Genomic DNA, 20942 nt, shown 5'->3' on the forward strand with positions numbered 1-20942 from the left:
ATTAAACACTGTGTCTGGTGTGTGTGCCTGAGAGGGTATTTCCAGGAGAGGTGAGCACTTGAATCAGGGGAATTCGGTAAAGCAGACCATCCTCCTCAGTGGGGACCAGGCACCAGACAATCCAGTAGGGGCCCAAATAGAACAAAAGGTTTTCCTTTTTCTTGTCTCATCTCACCTTCTCCTGCTCTCGGACTGGGATCCCCTGGTTCTCAAGCCTTTGGCCTGAGACCGAACAATACTGCTGGCTTCCCAGAGTCTCTATTATGCACATGGCAGGTGGTGGGAGTCCTCAGCCTCTGTAATTACCTGTGCCAATCCCTCCTCTCTACCTTTTTGGTTGTTTTTCTGGACAATCCTGACTGACACAGTCTGGTATTACCACGATTACCACTGCTATTCCCAGTCTGTCTGCATTGAGGGGCTGGGTGGGCTCCCTGCTCGGCACAGAGTAAATGTCCGCGGAAGCTTCTTGAAGGAATGAATAAGTAAATGAATGAATGGTGGATATGCGCTTTAGAAATATAAGTCTGTGCCAACTCCTAATTTATTTGATTTTTTAAAGTATTTATTTGAGAGAGAGCGAGCACATGGGTGGGTAGAGGGGCGGGGGGGGGGGTCTGAGGGGGAAAGGGAGAGAATCTCAAGCAGATTCTGAGCTGAGCACAGAGCCTGACATAGGGCTTGATCTCACAGCCCCAAGATCACAATTTGGGCCAAAATCAAGAGTCGGATGCTTAACCGACTGAGCCCCCAGGTATCCCTGTACTAACTTTTAAAAATAGAATTTAAAAATGAGAAGTAAACCACACATCCCTGGTAACTGCTCACAACAGTACAACCAGCTGTCGGGTGCTTCAATTCAAGTCAAGGAACTGTTTCTTTCACTTGAGTGAAAATTAATCAGGAATGTCAAAGCAACTGCAGTGACAAATTCATTAGCATCTTTGGGTAGCAAGCGTTCACATAATTTGCACCTCATAGAATCCTCATTAAATAGGGCAAGAGAGCCGCAGAGTCCTAATAAAATTACCAAGGTAGCACAATCAACTCACAAAACCACAGACTGTCCTGGGAAAGACAACGTTGGAGTCATGCATCTATTTATTTAAGAGCTTCTCATAACTGAAAAGAATAAATGTCATTGTCTGCTATTAAGTGCCTCCAAGACAATCTGGGAAGAAATGTCTTAGAGGGGCGGAGGCTGCCCTGATGCCAACCTGCATCACCACCACCCACGTGGTACCCTGGGGCTGCAGAGAAAAACCATGGACAATGCAAGTCAAGAGTCGGTGTATTTAGGCTTCACTCCCAAGGTGAATGCAAGAGCCAGCAGAGTGGCCAAGCTCAAGGAGAAGCGGGCTCTCTCATTACACAGCTCACCTAAGCCTCACCACTGATCTCTCAGTGAAACGCTGGCTATTTGCTTTAAAATAACTCCGGGTGAGCATGTCGAGTGACATCAGGATTGGCCACTGAGGTTGAATGATGGACACATGGAAGGTTCAATGGATGGCTGTCTCAACTATTACGTATGTTTTTAAGATTCTGCAAACGCAAAGGGTGCTTACAACTAGAGAATTCTTCTTTTTTTAGGAAAGATTTTACTTATTTGACAGAGAGAGAGAGTGAGCGAGCAAAAGCAGGGGGAGCAGCAGAGGGAGAGGGAGAAGCAGACTCCCCCCTGATCATGACCTGAGCTGAAGGCAGACGCTTAACTAACTGAGCCACCCAGGCGCCCCTAGAGAATTCTTCTTAAGGAGAAAGTAAGGAGTGACCAGGCACTCACTGACAGAATGGTAATAGATGGTCTCTGATGAGGACAGTGGGGCAAGGTGGTTCATGTACACCATCGGGGATGGCTTTTGGGTCTTACCTCTCATGTTTCTGGATGAACAGGGTCAGCTGAGCATCAGCGGCACTCAGAAGGCCTTGTACACGGATCTCTGATGATTGCATGTTCTGAACCAAGTACTCCCTGTGGCCAAACCTTTTACTTAGATGGTATCTCTTACTAGCCTGGAAAAAATCCATCAGCTCTTCTAATTTCTCCTGTTTAAAAAAAATCAAGAAAATATGCCTAATTAAAATTTAGAGAATATTCTTTTTAGACATATAAAATAATACATTTCCTTCCTAAAGAAAACACATAGGCACAGAAGCACGAGGATTAGCACCCAAACAGGCCTACCCTTAACAAAAGCTTAGAAGAAAATTATATACTAATAAGAAATGAGAGCTTGGAAAAGTGGATTCTAGACCTAGAGAGTGAGGAGTTGTTCAAACAACTTTACTGCCCTAGGAAAGGGGATGCAAACCTCACGCAGCTGCTCAGCCTTTGCCCATGGGGTTCTTAAAACATAGCACCAGCACAGGTGGTGACATTCTGGGATAAATCAGCCATCAGCCCTGACCCCCAGAACTTTCACACTTGTGGAAGGGACAGACGACAAGATGACAAAACCCAACCAAACACAAGACAGTAATAACTTACCTTACCCTGGGTGTATTCTCTGGGCCTGGCACTGGGCTCAGAGTGTTTCTCACCTTATTTAACTTAATCTAGAGAGACAGTACTGTTATCCCCATTTCACAGATGAGGAAACTGAGTCCACATTGCACTGCTGGTAGATGGCCGAGCAGGGATTTGAAATCAGTAATCTAATTCCAGGACCTGTGGCTAACATCATAGTAAGCTGCTCCAAAGTGCAGCTGTAACCAGGGGCATAATAATTAGAGCAGCAGTAAATAAAACATTAGCCCAAGTGGCATTATCCCACTAACTGGCTCTGCTGTCTTCTCTCATCCATGAGAATACCGACCCTGCAATGGGTCACAAAGCAGATCAATGCTCTGTTCAACAAGATACAGGTGATGCCACAGAGAGTTTTCTCTCCAAAGCTGTGATACCTCCAGTTCTTGACACCTGGGAATGTGCCCTGTCTAGACAGTGAAAGGCGGAATGGTCAGTCAGATGTGGCTGAATGATGGTGTGTCCCTGACTCACTGGCAACAGAAACCATAAAACAGGAACACTGAGGCAATACTTGTATTCTCCACGAAACAGTCCATGTGAACTGCTGGCCGACTTGGCGCCCATGACATAAGGAGACTCACAGCTGACATCTTCTAATACTCCAGCAGCTAGAGTCCAAGACACCTGTGCCGGGCTACCATTATCACCCACGGAAGTCTCATTCTTGACTCCATTATTACTAACAATCCGCGTTCTTCCTAGCTCGCATGCCTGGTGTTGAGAGCCAGCCACTGCCCATCATGAGGAGAAAAAACTGACTGCAAAATCCATCAATACCTACGTGATACCTTGAGGTGTGGATGCCTAACTAGGGATAGATTAGGATTCTTACTCTATTCACTCTCACTGAGGTTTGAGTAGGAAAAACCTAGAGCAAAAGGGAAAGGCTGGCTTGTCCTCTTCATGCTCGGGGTGCCCCGAGAGTTGCGCTCTCACCCTGGAAGGCTCATGTGCAAGAGGCTTTTGGGGATGGTTGCTTTGTCTCCTCTGGCACCGCCCTGCTCCTCACAGCCCTCACCCACCAGGCCTGTGCCAGGATCAGAGGTCTGCTGCAGGTCTGCACACCAGCAATTTCACTCTGGGTGTGCACATGTGCGTATAAAGTACCCCATGCAGGGCTGAGAAATCCCACAGCAATGGTGATGGCCTTGGATAAACTTTTGGCTGTCATTAATGACATTTATTCCATTTGGATTGATAATCTTCACACTTGGGCTGACACACAAGAACATACACAGAGTCACCGGGGCATATCCATATGCAGATGCCCACCCCAGGGATATGCTGATGCACACACACACACACACACACACATACGTATTTTTCATTGCTATGTGTATTAAAGGTATATCGTGCCAAACACAGGCTTTCCTTGCCTCAGCTCTATTATACCCATTCTACAGGAGAGGAACCTGGGGCTGCAGGAAGGCAGGCAGTTTGCCTACATTCACAGAGCTGACATCTGGGGGAACTGGAACTCAAATCCAAGTGGGCTTGAATCCCAGGACTGTGCTTCACACTTCATACTTCAAGGGCAGAAGGAAAAGGTGTTTAGCTCACAGGTCCACAACGAGAGGAAGAGAGAACTGACTCCAGGAGAGGAGAACTCACTGGCACCACCCAGGAAAGTTAGGTTCCCGCTGCCGCCGGCCTGATCTGAGGCCTCACCTGGATGTCAGAGTAATCCTGCAGCAGCACTTTAGCAGCTTCTGGCTTCAGTTCCCCTTGGCAAACAGCACTTTTTATCTGGGTAAAGAAGATATTGTGCAGTTCATTTCTCTGGAAGATGGCCAGCTGCCTGTGTGCCTTGGCAAAGTCTTCTTCCTGTTGCAGAGCCAGAGATCGCCTCAAATGCACCTGCTCCAGGCCGTGGAGGGTCCTCAGGAGGCCACTACACTCCACAGCAGACTGCAGGAAGAGGAGGTGGTACATGAGAGATGGTACACCCAGGGCATATGCAAGTGCACACACACGCATACATGTGCACACACATGCATACATGCACACAGCAACACAGTGCATACACACGTGTGCACAGGCATACATGCACATGTGCATGCACACACTTGCACATGCACACAGCAACATAGTGCATGCACACATGTGCACATGCATATACATCCATGTGCACATGCACACAAATGAACATCCACATACCCACACAGAGCAACACAGAGCATATACACATGCACATGTGTACATGCACACATATGCATGTGCACAGATGCACATGCACATAGCACCACCACAGTGCATACACATACATGCACACACATACGCTCAATGCACACAGCAACACAGTGCATATATACATGCACACTGTATACATGCACACATGTGCATATATATACATGTAATACACACAGCAAATACAAAAGCACACAGCAACATGGTGCATGCACACATATGCACATGCACACTCATGCATGAACATGTGCACATATGCATACAACAGTACATACACACACATGCACACAGCAACACAACAGTGCATACACCACGTGCACACAGCAAATACACATGCACACAGCAACAGTGCATACACATGCATGCACACATGTGCACACACATATACACACAGTAATATACGCATTGCACAGTGTATACACATATGCATAACACCACACACAGAACATGCAAGCATATTGATGTGTACTCACATGGAACACACACACATGCACACAGGCACACACATGTCCCAAGCTGGCAATAATAAAGCTGCTAAACTCTGGGAGATACTGTTGCAACCTGTCCTTCCCTGTTAATGTTTTCCAGAGCAGTCTCAAACCAGAAAATTCACAGGGATGGAAATTTGCAAATCAAACTGCCTGAAAATAGCCTGCAAAATGGAAACAATAATGGATTGTGCTGTTACACTCTCCTGCTTATTTCCAACATCTTTTGCTCTTAACTTAGTTGAAGAGAAAAATACCAGCAATCAGGCCAAAGTTGAGATGATTTGAGTAAGAAAGGACACAGAGTAGTTAAGAAATGGCTACTGGGTGCCTGCACTTCATGCGCTCAGCATGAAGGCAGGAAGGAGGAGACACGTGCACCGAGTTCCCATTGGCGCAGAAGACTCTTCTCGTGACCCAGGAGGGGAGTGTAATTACTTCCACCTGGGGAGGCAGAATTAATTCCAAGACTGCCCCTAGATTCCTGGCCTGTGATCCACACATCATATAAATCTTCCCTCCTTGAGTGTGGCCATAAAGTCTGAATGTGACAGGTCTGTTGCCCATGATCTGGTTATTTCACAGCAACCGTGAAGAGGTCTTGATGATGGAATTGAGGTACCTAATCAGTTAACTTTGTTAACTGGAGGGGAAATGATCCTGGGCGGGTCTGACTCAAGGAGGACCTGGACCTTCCTTCCTGACCACAGACACCCTCTCCTGCCAGCCTTGAAAAAATGAGCCTCCTCCTGTGAAGAGTCTACAGAGAAGGGATGCCTATAGAAGCTGAGGTCTTGGTGGCAGGAAGGCATAGGCTGGTGGCTGTGTAGGCTAAGTGGGGACCCAGGAAAGGCAAAGGAGAGGGCTGTACCTCCTCCAGCTAATGAGGGACCAGAGCACCACACACCCACTGATGCTCAGTGTTGTCAGTGCCCCAGATCGCCAAGTGCAACCTACCACCTCCACCTCCAATCACTCGCAAAAGCTCTAGAAAGGCGACATATGAATTTCCAACTTTCCGGCTCCTTTGTTTTACATTTCAATTTGTCCAGATTCTGGCCCAGAAAAAAGACTGTTACTTTTATAGCCCCCCCGCCCGGCAAAAGCCCAGCAGCCAACACATCACAGTCCCTGCCCTTGGGGTGCAGCGCAGCCTCACATTTGGGGAGAGCAGCGGCCACAGCACCCAAGACAAGGATTTCCTCCTGGTCACATCCCCAGGGGCCACCCCTCAACATCTATGGATTACCTCAGTCACCAGAAAACAACACAGTGTTTTTTAAAAGCTGATTTTATAAAAAGGCCTGGACCAGACTTGTGAGTCACTCTTCTGGAGAGAAGTGGTTGCTCACAGCTTTTATCTGAAATTACTGAATGCAGTTCACTCGCAGCCAGGTGGGTTCCGGGCCCCTGACTTGGGGACCGCAGGAATGTTCGGCTGCCGGGGGTGGAGCTGGTGCCCAGTTAGGCTGATTCATTCATCTAAGTGACCTTCTTTCTGACAGTATGGAATTTGACAAGCCTCAAACCTCCATCTATTTTAATTAATAGAAATAAAAGATGGGATGAAATCCATATAGATTCTCATAGCCGGGACAAAAAGCTCATGCGCACACAGGGAACTCCCAAAATAAAGTTATCTGTCCTTGTTCAGAATTACATTTCTGAAGAATAAGGCATGAGGCAATGAAATACTTGTGTCATAGTGAAACACTCCCTAAAATGAATCTATGATGGGATCCCCCCACACTTCCATCTACACTGGCCTCTTGAGGGGTCCAGAGACCTGCAGAAACATGTTCAATCCTCCTGGCTTAGTTCAATCCTCCAGGGGCACAGATGAGAAGGCTACACCGTAGAGCAGGGGTGTTCCCTACCAAGGGCCCGCTGGGCAGGGCAGCTCAGGGATGGAAGTGAGTGAAGTGCCCTGGTATGAGAGGCACTAGGGAGTGGTGGGGAGTGGGGTGAAATGGAGAAGAAGGCCTGCCTATAGGGCCAGCCACCACTCAGCCACCAAAGGGGGGTGTTCTGCAGGAACATAAACATAGTGCAGCACATCTCCCCATGTTTCATGAGAAGCTGGAAGTCTACATTTTTATATGAAGTTTTGTATTTTATTCATTGGCAACAAATGTGCACTTTTAAAGGTATGTTAGAGTCATGGTCACCCACTCCAACTTCACACTGAACTTTCCACCACAATGGACTTACTCTGCAAGGGAAATGAGGTATGTTTATCCCATGGTTTTAAGCACCCCCTAAAAAGGAACTTGCCCTGTGGAGAAAACTGGGGGGTGCGGAACATGGACCCATGGAAGACAGCACTTCAATTCTGGTTTGAGAATTGCAGGTCTGGGCCAGGCTCCAGAGCAAGTGCCATTCATAATGTTGACTCTGCACCATCAAAAATGTGAAATCGTGACAGAAAATCATGTCTGTATTAAATTATACTCCCTGCCCGCACTTGGTTTAGCAAGATGGGCAAATTGTAAAAATGTTTTACGGAAACAAATCCATCAGAGATGGGTACAATGCACTTAGGGAATCTTTGCCTTTAAGATGCTGATGTGAGGGGCGCCTGGGTGGCTCAGTGGTTGAGCATCTGCCTTTGGCTCAGGGCGTGATCCTGGGGTCCTGGGGTGGAGTCCCGCATTGGGATCCTCACAGGGAGCCTGCTTCTCCTCTGCCTGTGTCTCTGCCTCTCTGTGTGTCTCTCATGAATAAATATCCAAAATCTTAAAAAAAAAAAAAAAAAAAAAAGTAAGAGATTACACAGATGTTTTTGGTTTTTTTCAAGATTTTACTTATTTATTCATGAGATAGAGAGGCAGAGACACAGGCAGAGGAAGAAGCAGGCTCCATGCAGGGAGCCTGATGTGGGACTCGTTCCCAGGACTCCAGGATCACGCCCTGAGCCAAAAGCAGGCATTAAACCGCTGAGCCACCCAGGGATCCCCTACACAGATGTTTAAACGTGAATGGATTTTGTCTCTAATTACTGGAATTCCTAACTTCTACTCAAAAAACCCAACTCTGTTCAGTTTTCTTTTTTTAAAAAAAACCAATGCTTTGCAGAGTAAGAGTCCAAAATATTGTCATGGATTTTAAAGATGACAGTGATACACATACAGATAAGTTATGAGGTCATCGGTAGTTCTGTAAGATGGAGTGGCTTGCATGGGCTGGAAGAGATATAGCTCTATTGACTTTTGCCGTTCAGATGCTATTTTTGGAAGCACATTGACTCAAAGTAGGTGACTGATCTCTGATCAGGGGGACCCATGGGCCCCAGAGCGATAGTGGCTTCAATAGTCTGCAAGCTAGCAGACTGGGGAGTGTGGGCAGGTACAGAAGGAAGCAGGAGCACTGTATCCCAGCATCCCTTCTCAAGGCCCTAACTACCTGTGCCAACACTGAGGAAATACTTAAAACTATATTGTTCTGGGCAGCCTTTCAGTAGCTAAAGGTAGAAGCTCGGCAGGATGGGTTAACCTGGCCCACAGCAGCAAGGGTGTATGACATGTCATTGCACCACGTGGGTAGGGAGGTGTGGGGTCAGTGCGTGCTGTCTGGGTCCACGTTTTGGACCCCCTGTGTCTTTGGGCAGGGGACCCACTGAGAATCTGCTTCCTCAGCTATAAAAGTGGGATCCTATCAATTCCCACCTCACCAAGGTGGTGTGAAGGTTGGATGAGAAGGTCTGCGTGATGTGCTTAGAACAACGCCTGTATGTGTGTGATGCGTGAGAGTCCTCAATACAATCAGAATATTTATACTATGATATTAAGTGAGAACGAGCAAGATATCCAATTCTCTGAACCGCATACACACACTTGACTTTGTTTTTAAAACATGTATAAAGCAAAAGGTCAAAATGTGTGCTGAAACCCAAGGACAAAAGTGGGAGCCACTCAGCATCACTGTATCTCCAGAGGCAGGTGCATAGTAGGAACTCAAAAAACAGACCAGATGAATGTCTGTCTGCCTTGGTTGGTGACTGGTTCCACTGATTATTTTTTTTTCCACTGATTATTTTTTCAATATTTTTCTTTCTATGCTTTGGAGCTAGAGCTGACAATTTTTTCTGCAGAGGGACAGATAAATATTTTAAGGTTTGCAGGCCACCTAAGGTTTGCTGTCACATATTTTTCTACTTTTTTAGTTTTTGTTTTTATTTTTTACAATCCTTTAAAAATCTAAAAACCATTCTGGACCCATGGATCAGTTCAGGTTCATAGGTCTAGGTTGCTGACTCCTATTTTCTAGTGCTTTCCAAGCATGCACTGTGTTCATAGGAACCAAACATATAACAAATTAAGGAGAAGGGAAAGAAAGAGCATGAGATGGTTTAGGGGCTGAATCACTGCACAGTGAACTCAGCACAGTTTCTGAAGTGCTGGCTCAGGGAGACTCTGTGTAGACCAGGATAGTCACAGATGGAGACCAGAGAGTGGCATTGGACGGCAGAACTCTGGTGGGGGAAGAGTGCCCCCCACCTCGAGAGACATAACCACATCCTAACCCAGAGCCTGCCAACATGCCTCTTTTTAGAATGAGGATCCTGGTGGATGTAATTAGTTAAAGATCTTATGAGATCACCCTGGATTATTTGGGTGGGCCCTAACTCTAAAGATAAGTGTCCTTATAAGAGACAAAAGAGATGATGGTCCTAGAATGGAGGATGGCCATGTGAAGACAAGAAGTCAAGACCAGAGTGATGCAGCCACAGGCCAAGGAATGCCTGAAGCCAGCAGGAGCTGGAAAAGACAAGAAAGGGCCCTCCCCTAGAGACTTTGGAGGGGGTATGCCCAGTTGACACCTTGATTTAGGACTTCTGGCCCCCAGAATTATAAAAGAATAAAAATCTGTTGCTTTAAGCCACTAAATCTGTGGTCATTTGTTACAACAGCCACAGAAATGCACATGGGAGTCAAGAACACTAGCCTCCTCCAACATGAGAGATGCATGTTAAGGTGAGGGGGACCAGATGCAAGGGAGCAGATGGGGCCGAGACAGCATGAATCTTGCCTCTTTTTGTCACTGCCCAGTGTGCATGTGGGCTGATGGCAGATGACCACCCAAGAGCCCCGAGCTGTCAGCCCTGTGTGTCCACTGCCAGGAGAACTCTGCGTGTGGTCAGTAATCTGGGGAATGGATGTTCCTGAACAGGTATTAAGCTCCCCAGGATGACAGATTTCCAGACCAGAAAATGTGGGCTCAAGCGAGAGGGACTGGACAAGCCAGCTCGCTCACAGAGGAAGACAGAAATCAGGCTTGATTTGAAATACTCAGGAAAACACTCTGGCGCAATTCCCTCAAGACAGAAACTGACACATCTCTTAGAAAACTGAGAATTGATCTCTGGTAAACAGAGGTCAGCTCTGGGAAGGCTGTGGGATCAGAACTCTCAGAGCCGAGCACTGTACGCTGAGCCTGGTGCAGCCCACGTCCCACGGCTGCTTTTCTTGCACTACCTCTCCTAGCCAGCTGAAAGGGGGCACCCTCAGCCTTGTGGGTCAGTCGGGCTAATCACAGCTTTCAGAAGAACTGGAATATACTGGACTGGGAGCCCAGGTTTGTTTGATGGGAGCTGGTGCTGGAGGGCTCCTCAATCTACCACAGTGCAGCCCAGATGGATGGACACACACACACACACACACACACACACACACACACACACACATTGATATCACAACCTCCCTGAGCCAGGCTCTCTGTGGGTGCACTCTTCCACGAATGAAGCCTTTTCTACTCTTCCCATGATGTCCCACAGCACTGTGAACATATCTTTATTCTAAAATAGTTGAATGAGGTCACATCTTCTATATGTGAAGATCCTTGATTAAAAACTTCTTGAACCCAAGAACCATGTCTCATTTCCTCTGTGCTTCACTGCCTAGCCCAGTGACCTAGAGACAATAAGTGATAAATAAATGCTTTCTAAGTAAATTCTGGATGGATGGATGGATGGATGGACTGTAGATGGATGGACAAGTATATGGAAGGGTGGTATGTGGATGGATGGATGGATGGATAGATAGATGGGTGGATGTATGATGGACAGAAGAGTGGTGGGTAGGCAGATGGATGAGTGAATGGATAGAGGAGTGGTACATGGATGATGGATGTGTAGATGGACAGGTGGATGGAAGAGTGGTGGATGAGTGGATGGTTAGATGTGTGGGTGAGTGGACAGGTGAATGAATAGATAGATGGGTGGATGGAAGAGTGGTAGGTAGATGGATGGATAGATGTAGATGGAAGAGTGGTGGGTGAGTGGATGGCTAGGTAGATGGGTGAACGGGTGGGTGAATGGACAGGTGGATGGCTAGATAGGCAGGTGGGTGGAAGAGTGGTAGACGGATGGATAGATGTATAGATGGACAGATAATGGAAAGGTGGTGGGTGGGAAATGGATGGACTGTAGATGGACAAGTAGATGGAAGAGTGTTGGTAGATGGGTGGATGGATGGATGGATGGATGGACAGGTGGATGGAAGGGTGGTGGGTGGGTGACTGTAGATGGAAAAGTAGATGAAAGAGTATAGGTAGATGGGTGGATGGGTGGATGGATGGATGGATGGATGGATGGATAGAGGGACAGGTGGATGGAAGGGTCGTCTGTGGGTAGATGGATAGATCGGTGGTGATGATGGGTGGAAGGATGGGGAGCTGGATAGATAAATGATGAATCCCTGAGAGAAAGCAGAGAGGCAAGCCCTCCTTTTGAAGCTGCCTTACCCTCTCACTGACACGTTTCAGCAACTCTTCTGCTTCCTCCATTGCCACCATCTCCCTCTGATACTGGCTTTCTGTCTTCTTTCTCATTTCCAGGTCACATTCAGCCGTCAAGGCCACCATCTTCCGATCATACTCCTCTTGTATTTCTTTCTCCAGCAAGAGAAACTGCTTTTTGAAAACAGCACTCATCTTCCTCTCTACCTGAGGGGAGAGGTGGCCAGAGCTGGACAGGTTCTTCAGCAGAAGGGCAATGATGTCTCTGCTGATTTGGGTTCGACAAGCCTCCAAGTCTGAGTCTGCCCGATTCAGGGTTGCAATCTCCAGCCTGGGAGACACAAAAGCCAAGAGTATTCCTCTACATGAAGTCACAGCAGAAACTGAAGGTCACTCAGAGATCTGTGGTTTTACATTATTTGTAGGTAAAGGCTTTCTTTTTCCCTCTTCCCTCCTCCTCTTCTTCCCTCCCTCCTGCTCCAGCCAGTTATTGACAACCAGCAACTAAATCAGAAGATTCTTCATCAGTCCATTTGCAGAGTGTCATGCTGGAAACTGTAAGAAATTTAACTAATATAAGGCCTGGTCTTTGTCAACAAGTAACAGTGATGATGAGGAGGCCAAGGGAAAATGGATAGTTAGTATATTTGGAGGATTTTAAACTAAAATTTATTTTTACTTCTTTCTGGTTAAAAAGTAACTTGTCGATATAACAACTAAACATAATATGGTATCCTGGATGGGATCCTGGAACACAAAAAGGACATTAGAAAAACCAGGAAAATCTGAATGAAGGATGGGGTTTGATTAATCATTATGTACCAACACTGGTTCACTGATTGTAATAAGTGTGCCATCGTTATATAGCGTGAACAACAGGGGAAACTGAGTACAGGGCACATGAGACCTCTCCACACTAGCTTCTCAGTTTTTCTGTAAATCTGAAACTGCTCTAAAAATAAAATGTACTCAAGAAATATCAATGAGATGCTTTATAGGGTACCAGGTTCCAGAACTTGATTGTGATGGTGGTTGCACACCTATACACTTACAATAATGTACCAGACTATATATACTCTTCAGATGAGTGAATTTTATAGTATGCTAATTACACCTCTATATAGCTATAAAATGAGGTACAGAAAAAATTAATTTATGTTCATGGTTTTTTTTTTAATCTAGAAAATAAAGACAAAGAGAACAAGATTTCATTCATTGTAAGGCCAACATTTCAACAGAACCAATGAAGGCATTTGGTTGTATTTGCTTCCGTCTTGTTTCTCTATGTCTCTACTTTTCCACAGATGCACACCACTTACACAGATGCAAGGACAATTTTGTCCTTTTCTTTTCAATTAGCAGGGTGACAGGCATCTTCAGGGAGTGTTTAAAAACTGTAAAGGTCGGGCTCCTGGCTGGCTCAGTTGGTTAAGCATCTGCCGTCAGCTCAGGTTATGATCTCAGGGTTATGAGATCGAGCCCCATGTTGGGTTCCCTGCTCAGCGGGGAGTCTGCTTCTCCCTCTCCCTCTGTCCCTCCCCTCTGCTTGTGTGCACGCACTCTTTCTCTCTCAAATAAATAAATAAATAATTTCCAAAAAACCCTGTAAAGGTTTCCTTTACAGTGGTTGCAAAATGGTTTGCCTTGTGATGTATCATGATTCATTTAAACCATTTTTCTAGTGTTGCATATTTGGGTTACTTGCAAAACTCAAAACCTAAAATAATTCTGCAGTATCTTTGTAAAGAGTTTCTGATATTCACAATGATATGCTCAGTACAATATCCACAAATGAAGTCACTGGATCAAATGTTAGCAACATTTCTAGGCCTTCTAGAACAGCCTGCCAAACTGCTTTCCAGGAAAACTCCCCCAGCAAAGCAGTAGGATCCTTATATCACCCCTCCCTCTGCCATGCTTAAAAATCTTTGATAATTTGATAGGAGAAAGTGGCATCTAATTGAAAAAATATACGGATATTAAGAAAACATTATAGAGATTGTCAACTATTTAAAAGTAGATAGATGGGCAGCCCCGGTGGCTCAGCGGTTTAGTGCCGCCTTCGGCCCAGGGCGTGATCCTGGAGACCCGGAATTGAGTCCCACGTCGGGCTCCCTGCATGGAGCCTGCTTCTCCCTTTGCCTCTCTCTCTCTGTCTGTCTCTAATAAATAAATAAAATATTTAAAAAAATAAAAAATAAAAGTAGAGAGAAAAAAAAGTAAAGAGAAGTCTCAGACGTAGAGGTCAGTGATGCATCAATAGCATGTAACATCCAGCGCTCATTACATCACATGCCCTCCTTAAAGCCCATCACCCAGTTACCCCATCTCCCCACCCACCGACATGTTAATTGACTTTAAATAGAACTTTTTAAAAATGAGAGAATATGACTCCCAATGTACTTGGTACTCAACCTCAAAAACTGTCACTAGTTAGCAAACTTGTTTTACTCTCTTAATGTTTGCTTGAGCATTTTATGTATTTTTTAAAAGATTATTTATTTGTTTGTTTGAAAAAACAGAGAGTGAGTGAGCACAGGAGAAAGGCCAGAGGGAGAAGTAGATTCCCCACTGAGCAGGGAGCCTGACTCTGGGCTCGATTCCAGGACTCTGGGATCATGATCTAAGCCAAAGGAAGACACTTAACAGACTCAGTCACCCAGGCGCCCGGGCTTGAGCATTTTAAAAAGCAAATCCCATGTTTTTCATTTTACTTGTAAACTACTCAGTGTGCATCTTTAACTGTCAAGGATATATGCCTATATATGTATGTGCACATGCATATCTATGTCTGTATATGTCTATTTTACCTAACCTTGATGTCATTATCATATTTAAAATATTAACAATAATTCCAATAATTAATATTAGTCATCAGTCAATAGACTATTTCAAGTATGTCAAATGATTTTTACAATTGGAAGTTTCATTCAAGAACCAAATGAAGGGGATCCCTGGGTGGCGCAGCGGTTTAGCGCCTGCCTTTGGCCCAGGGCGCGATCCTGGAGACCCGGGATCGAATCCCACATCGGGCTCCCGGTGCATGGAGCCTGCTTCTCCCTCTGCCTATGTCTCTGCCTCTCTCTCTCTCTCTCTCTCTCTCGCTGTGTGACTAAAATAAATAAATAAAAATTAAAAAAAATAAACATATATTTAAAAAAAAAAAAAAAGAACCAAATGAAATGCCCCAATGTCAGTTAAGTTCATTTTATCCTGCTCCCCCTCCATTTTTCTTTTATGTCATTGATCTGTTGGGGAAGCCAGGTTATTTATCATGCAGAATGCCTCACATTCTGGATTTGGCAGATTCTTTCTATGGGGTGTCACTGCCCCTCTAGCCTCTGTATTTCCTGTAAAGTACTAGTAAGATTGTGTCTTGATTAGAATCAGACTTAATTTGCTTTCCAAAATACCCCATAAGTGGTACCATGTGCTTCCTAAAAGGTCAGACAATGGGTCACTGCTAGGACGGATCAGTAGGCTCACGTGGTACCAACATGATCCCTGCATCAGTAAAATCTATTAACTCTCACCTAATGGTTTTAGCATCCATGTGTAACTATCACCTAGATCCATGATTTCATTAGGAGTTAGAAAATGTACATTTTCTATCACTTCCACATCCTTAAAGCTTAAAGAGATTCTTCAACAATCCAGTTACTTTGACATAAAGTCTGCAGACGGAATGGATGTTTGACTCTATGCTAATTACCGTTGGTTGTCATAGCAACTTCCAGTGATGATAAATGAGTGTGGGGCTATTATTTTGTTGTTATTTATTGTTTTGTTTTATTTTGTTTTGGTATGAGAGCAAAACGTTGATAAAACTTGCCAAATCCCTGAGAGTCTGAGCTCTGGATACCTGGAAAATGCATAAGGGGACAAACATCAAATATGTTACCAGGAAACATGGTTTAGGGGGAAAATGATACCTGATTGGTAGATCACAGCTGGATGGGAGGACCTGTAAACAAACCATGGATATCTGGGGTGCCTGGTGGCTCAGTCTGTTAAGTGTCTGCCTTCAGCTCAGGTCATGATCTCAGGGCCCTGGGATCGAGCCCCGCATCAGGCTCCCTGCATAGCATGGAGTCTGCTTCTCCCTCTTCCTCTCCCCCTCTCCTTGCTCATGCTCTCTCTCTCTCTCTCAAATGAATCAAATCTTAAAAACAACAACAACAAAAACCATGGGGAAGTTCCTCGAATGAGGTGACTCTGGGAACTGGGCATGTCCCTTCTGGGGACCCTGGATGCTCTGCCTGTGAGTTGTTACAGAACAATCTGTCACCTGTGGGGTAGGGAGCTTTTAAGACAGGAAGCCTCCCACACCTGCCTGATGGGGATCACATCTCCTTGCACCTGAGTTGTGTCACCTGGGGGAAAAACATGTGACCTGGGGCAAGGACACCCTTATGGAAGAATGCCTGATGTCCTCACAGCAAACTGTGTTCCTGCCCTTCAGCCATGTGCATACACGGAGTCAAGTGGGGCTCATGGGAGTCTTCCAAGTCCAAGTGTTAAGCTGGACCTAGGAACATTCCCTGCCACTGCACAATATCACTATGAAATTACAGATTTTTATGTATTTGGTGGGTTTCAATCAAATTCAGTCATTATTCTTTTCAATACCCAAATTTTTCCATCTTAGGTCAGATGAGCTAGTGTGTCCTTTAGATACAACCCAATTAGTCTACTTTTAAGTAACAGCTCATGCATTTTGTCTTTCATTTTCTCAGCAAGTACTTACTGAACACTGCGTGTGCAGAGCATCCTCGGTCACAAAGCAAGAAAGAAGCACAAGAGATGCTCTGGGCAGAGCGTGTGTGGTTAAAACTATCTAATGAACCAAACGAGCCCATGTTCCTTGAGCTTGGGGGGAAAAATGACTTCTCTGCTGAAACTGACAAAGTAGATTTCACATCTTTAATGATGCTTCTGGGGGCAGGCAAAATAATGGTCTCCTATGTCCACATCCTAATCCCCAGAACCTATGACTATGCTGAGTAACACAGCAAAGGAGAAACAAGGTTGCTGGTCAGCTGACCTTAACCTAACCACACAGTAATGAGTAACAAGGGTCTTTAAAAGTGGGAAGAGGGAGCAGAAGACACGTGGGATGGGAAGAACTGAGGGAGGAAGCAGGGGTGAGAGGGATGGGATCATCAGCTTCTGAGAGGGAGGCAGGGCCAGGAGCCGGGTGTGGAGGGGAGCAGTCCCCAGAAGCTGGAAGAGGCAAGGAAACGGACTGTCCCCTAGAGCTGACATCCTGATTTTTCTTGGTGAGGCCCGTCTTGGACTATGACCTCTACAACTGTAAGATGATGCATTTGGGTTGTTTTAAGCCACCAAGTTTGTGGTTATGTGTGACTGCTGAATATGAGACTCATACACCTTGCCCTCCCACCTCCCTCCTTCATCCATTAATTGATTCATTGATTGACTTGCACAAGAAACTCTTGTGGCTGCCTGTTAGGAAAACTGCAAGTGCTTCACCAGGTGCACAGGGATTGGAATGAAAAGAGGGACATCTCCAGAGATCTCTGTTGTCAAACCACCTACTAGCTAAGGGCCCTGGGGAAAGGACTTAGGTCCCCAGCAGCATAAAGGGGAACCACCCTCACAGGGTAATGTTCATGGTTAAAAGAGATAAAAAATATAAAATGCACAGTGTAGACGAGCCTGGATGGCTTAGTTGGTTGAGCATCTGACTCTTGGTTTTGCCTCAGGCAGGTCGTGATCTCGGGGTCATGAGATTAAACTCTGTGTTGGGTTCCGTGTTGGTGCGAAGTCCGCTTGGGATTCTCTCTCTCCCTGTGCCCCTCCTTGCCATGCACGCTCTCGCTCTCTCTCAGATAAATAAATAAATGTTTAAAACACACAGCATAGTGTCTCAAATTTTATCTGTTCTAAGTCATCCCAGTTTCCCTGTTTCCCTGAGGATAGCCCAGTTTCTAGGCTATCCTCGTCCTAGGAGACCGGCTGCAGACTACAGTATCTTGCACGGCTTGCCCTTCCCAACTGCCTGGGAAGACAATCTCATAAGCACTTTCTGTTTAAACAGTTTTAATGTTAATCACCAGGGATAAACTGTCAGAAGCCACAACAATGAAAACTGCCAGGGCATCCCAAAGCCACAAAAGAAAGAAAAATGTCCCTTTAAACCAATTAAAATATCATGCAGTTAATGAGGCTAACTCTCATCTATTAATTTCCCAAATGACCACAGGAGAGGAAAATAAGTGTTAGGAATTCATTGTCAACCCACACGTCGGGGTCCGTGGCTATGGCAGTAACTCCCACCATCTCCTATGGCATTTTAAATTGTTTATAATGAAATGCACGTATTTTCCACCTGCACCCCCCCGCCCCCCAAGGCTCTAATGGCTCCATGAGACAGACAGGGCCGCTGTGAGTCACACACACTGGGCTGAGACTCTTACTGCAAGTTGGCAGAGTTGGCAGGATTCAAACACTGCTTTCCTAGGGGCTATCTACTTTTTTTCAGGTCACAGGAATGTCCTCTTGTCATCACACTGTGAGATGAGTGTATTTTCTCAGGCCAGTTCTGTGGCACAGAACCAACCATATGCCTCTTGTAAATGAGGGCCTTCACACAGGAGTGCAGAATGATGTCCAGCACATAGGAAGCATTTAATAAACAGAAGCATTCAAGTTTAGTAACAGACTTGCTTATGATAACACCTTTCTAAAAGAAAGTGCACAGGGAAGCCTGGGTGGCTCAGTGGTTGAGCGTCTGCCTTTGGCTCAGGTTGTGATCCCAGAGTCCCAGGATCCAGTGCTACATGGGGCTCCATGCAGAGAGCCCCCTCTGCCTATGTCTCTACCTCTCTATATATATCTCTCATGAATAAATAAATAAAATCTTTAAAAATAAATAAAAGAAACTGCACAGCTTAAGACCAGACCAGATCTGATTTGTACTTTGATTAGCTACTGATGATAAAGAAGAAGGAATGACATTAGTGTCATTTTCCTTATTTATTTCGTGTAAAAACTAATCGGGTTCTCATCAGATGGCAAGTAAGGTGTCAGAACAAAATTAGGAGAGGGTTTGACACACAAGGCAGAAAATGTTCCCTTGAATGTGAAAAAAACTTCATTAGCATGGAGAATAATTAATTCAGAAGGAATAAGAAGTCTCCCCATCCGTTTTTCACAACAGAAGTCTGGCATCTTCCAATTAGCTGGGGTAAGCATAACAGACCCACAAAAAAATCAGTAGTAGGGAAACTGAGATTTTCCTCCGAGGAGCCACTGTCCATGGACTGCTGGGGGATTCCATGCCAGGACTGTAAATCATACTTGTACGTGGATTTCAGGGCCTAGGCAATGCACATTTAGTGGGGAAGATACTTTCTGAATATCTTTACCGTCAAAACTGTAGTGAGAGCTTAGATCAGAGTGAAAGTAATCACCGTCTGTGAATGAGACTTTAGTAAAAGTTATGCTAAACCATACACTTCTGGTTTGGTATAAACTCAAACACACTGTATGATACAAGAGGCCTGAAAGCAGTCTCCAACCTTCCTCTATGACATTCTTCCTCCTATAGATCCCTTTGTTCAGAAGTTGGTGGGAGCTGCCCTCTCCTGGCCTCATGCTGAGGGCGGGGTGGTAGACAACTGAGGCCACCAGCTCCTCATCATTGCCTGCTCCCCGCCCACTTGATGGCCATCCATCAAGAGCAGATGACACACACACTAATCATCTGCAAAAGACAGAAGAAGTGAGGATCCTTTTGCTCACTTCTAATCTTCCTGGAACGTTCCTCCCAGCTCCCCTTCAGGCACAGAAGGTGTTTCATCGTGTCTGAAAGCCCAATGAACTTGGGAGACACAGCAAAGCAGCTCCCAATCTCATCACCCCCCTTCACAGCTGGGTGACTCAGGTGAGTTACCTGACATCTCTGAGCCTACTTTCCAGGTTGGTTAATGAGTCATCCGTGTCCAATGAAAGTCATTAAGAGGATTAATAGCAGTGCCTCTTTTATACAAACTTCGTTTCAATAGCTTTACAAATATCAACCCAGCTAATCCTCATGACAATCTTGTTAGATAGGTGATTAACCTTTTTTATTTTTACAGGTGAAGAAACTGAGGCACAGAAAATTTTAAATACCTTGTTGAAAGCAGCACAGCTATTAAGTGGCAGAGTAGGGATTGGAAGCCATGACATGTGGCTCCAGAGTCTTCCCTCTACCCTCTGTTTACTGCCTTAGGCACACCAACATGCTCAAAGCACTTAGCTAGTGCCCAGCGCTAAAGAGATGTTAGAAAATGCTATTTCACATTGCTGTTGCTGTGGATACATCTGTAATGGTCTTCCTTGATATCATTCTTTATGGCAGAGAAAAGAAGATGTGAAGGACACATAACATAGAAATGGGTGAATGGATGGATGATGGGTGGATGGATGAGAGAGTAGGTGGATGGAAGGACATATGTATGGATGAATGGATGGATGGGTAGAGAGGTGGATGGGTGGGTGGATGGATGGATATGCAGGTAGACGAAGGGTGTGTGTGTGTGTGTGTATAAATAAAAGGATGGATGGCTGGACAGATGGATGGATCAATGGATGAGTGGACAGATGGTTAGATAGACCGATAACTCTTGAAACTCTTATTTGGAAAGATAGATTTTGTTCTACCTGAAGAGGAACTGAAAGAAACTATAGGGTGAAACATTTAAATATGAAATAAACCCTGGATGTCAGCTAAGTCATCTTTCCAACCAATGCTCAGATCTCCTCAACAGCTTCCCACCAGAGTCCCCCAGCTTTTGCTTTGCATATACACACAGTGATGGGGACCTAACCACTTCTCCAGGCAGGCTTCCATCATCAGAGAGCTCGGACAGAAAGATCTTCCTCTTACTCACCGGATATCTGTCTCCATACGGCCCCCATCATTGTCCTAGTGCCTCTGTCTTCTTCATGACCACCTCACAGAAATCTGGGAATTGTGATCACATGCACAC

The 20942-nt window shown here is 45.4% G+C and overlaps 1 protein-coding gene across 5 annotated transcripts in view; it reads right to left on the bottom strand.

Annotated features, from left to right (window-relative positions):
- The window catches only part of EVC2 (EvC ciliary complex subunit 2), a 127500-nt gene that overhangs the window by 44974 nt on the left and 61584 nt on the right, over window positions 1-20942 (bottom strand). For all 5 annotated transcript variants that reach the window (XM_072737794.1, XM_072737796.1, XM_072737795.1 and 2 more), the window contains exons 10-12: window positions 11950-12274; window positions 4202-4441; window positions 1874-2049 (exon numbers count right to left, since the gene is read on the bottom strand). In XM_072737794.1, the coding sequence (XP_072593895.1) occupies window positions 1874-2049; window positions 4202-4441; window positions 11950-12274 (741 nt within the window). The remainder of the gene's footprint in view (window positions 1-1873; window positions 2050-4201; window positions 4442-11949; window positions 12275-20942) is intronic.

This window comes from Vulpes vulpes, chromosome 14, assembly GCF_048418805.1.
Source record: "Vulpes vulpes isolate BD-2025 chromosome 14, VulVul3, whole genome shotgun sequence".
NCBI lineage: Eukaryota > Metazoa > Chordata > Mammalia > Carnivora > Canidae > Vulpes > Vulpes vulpes.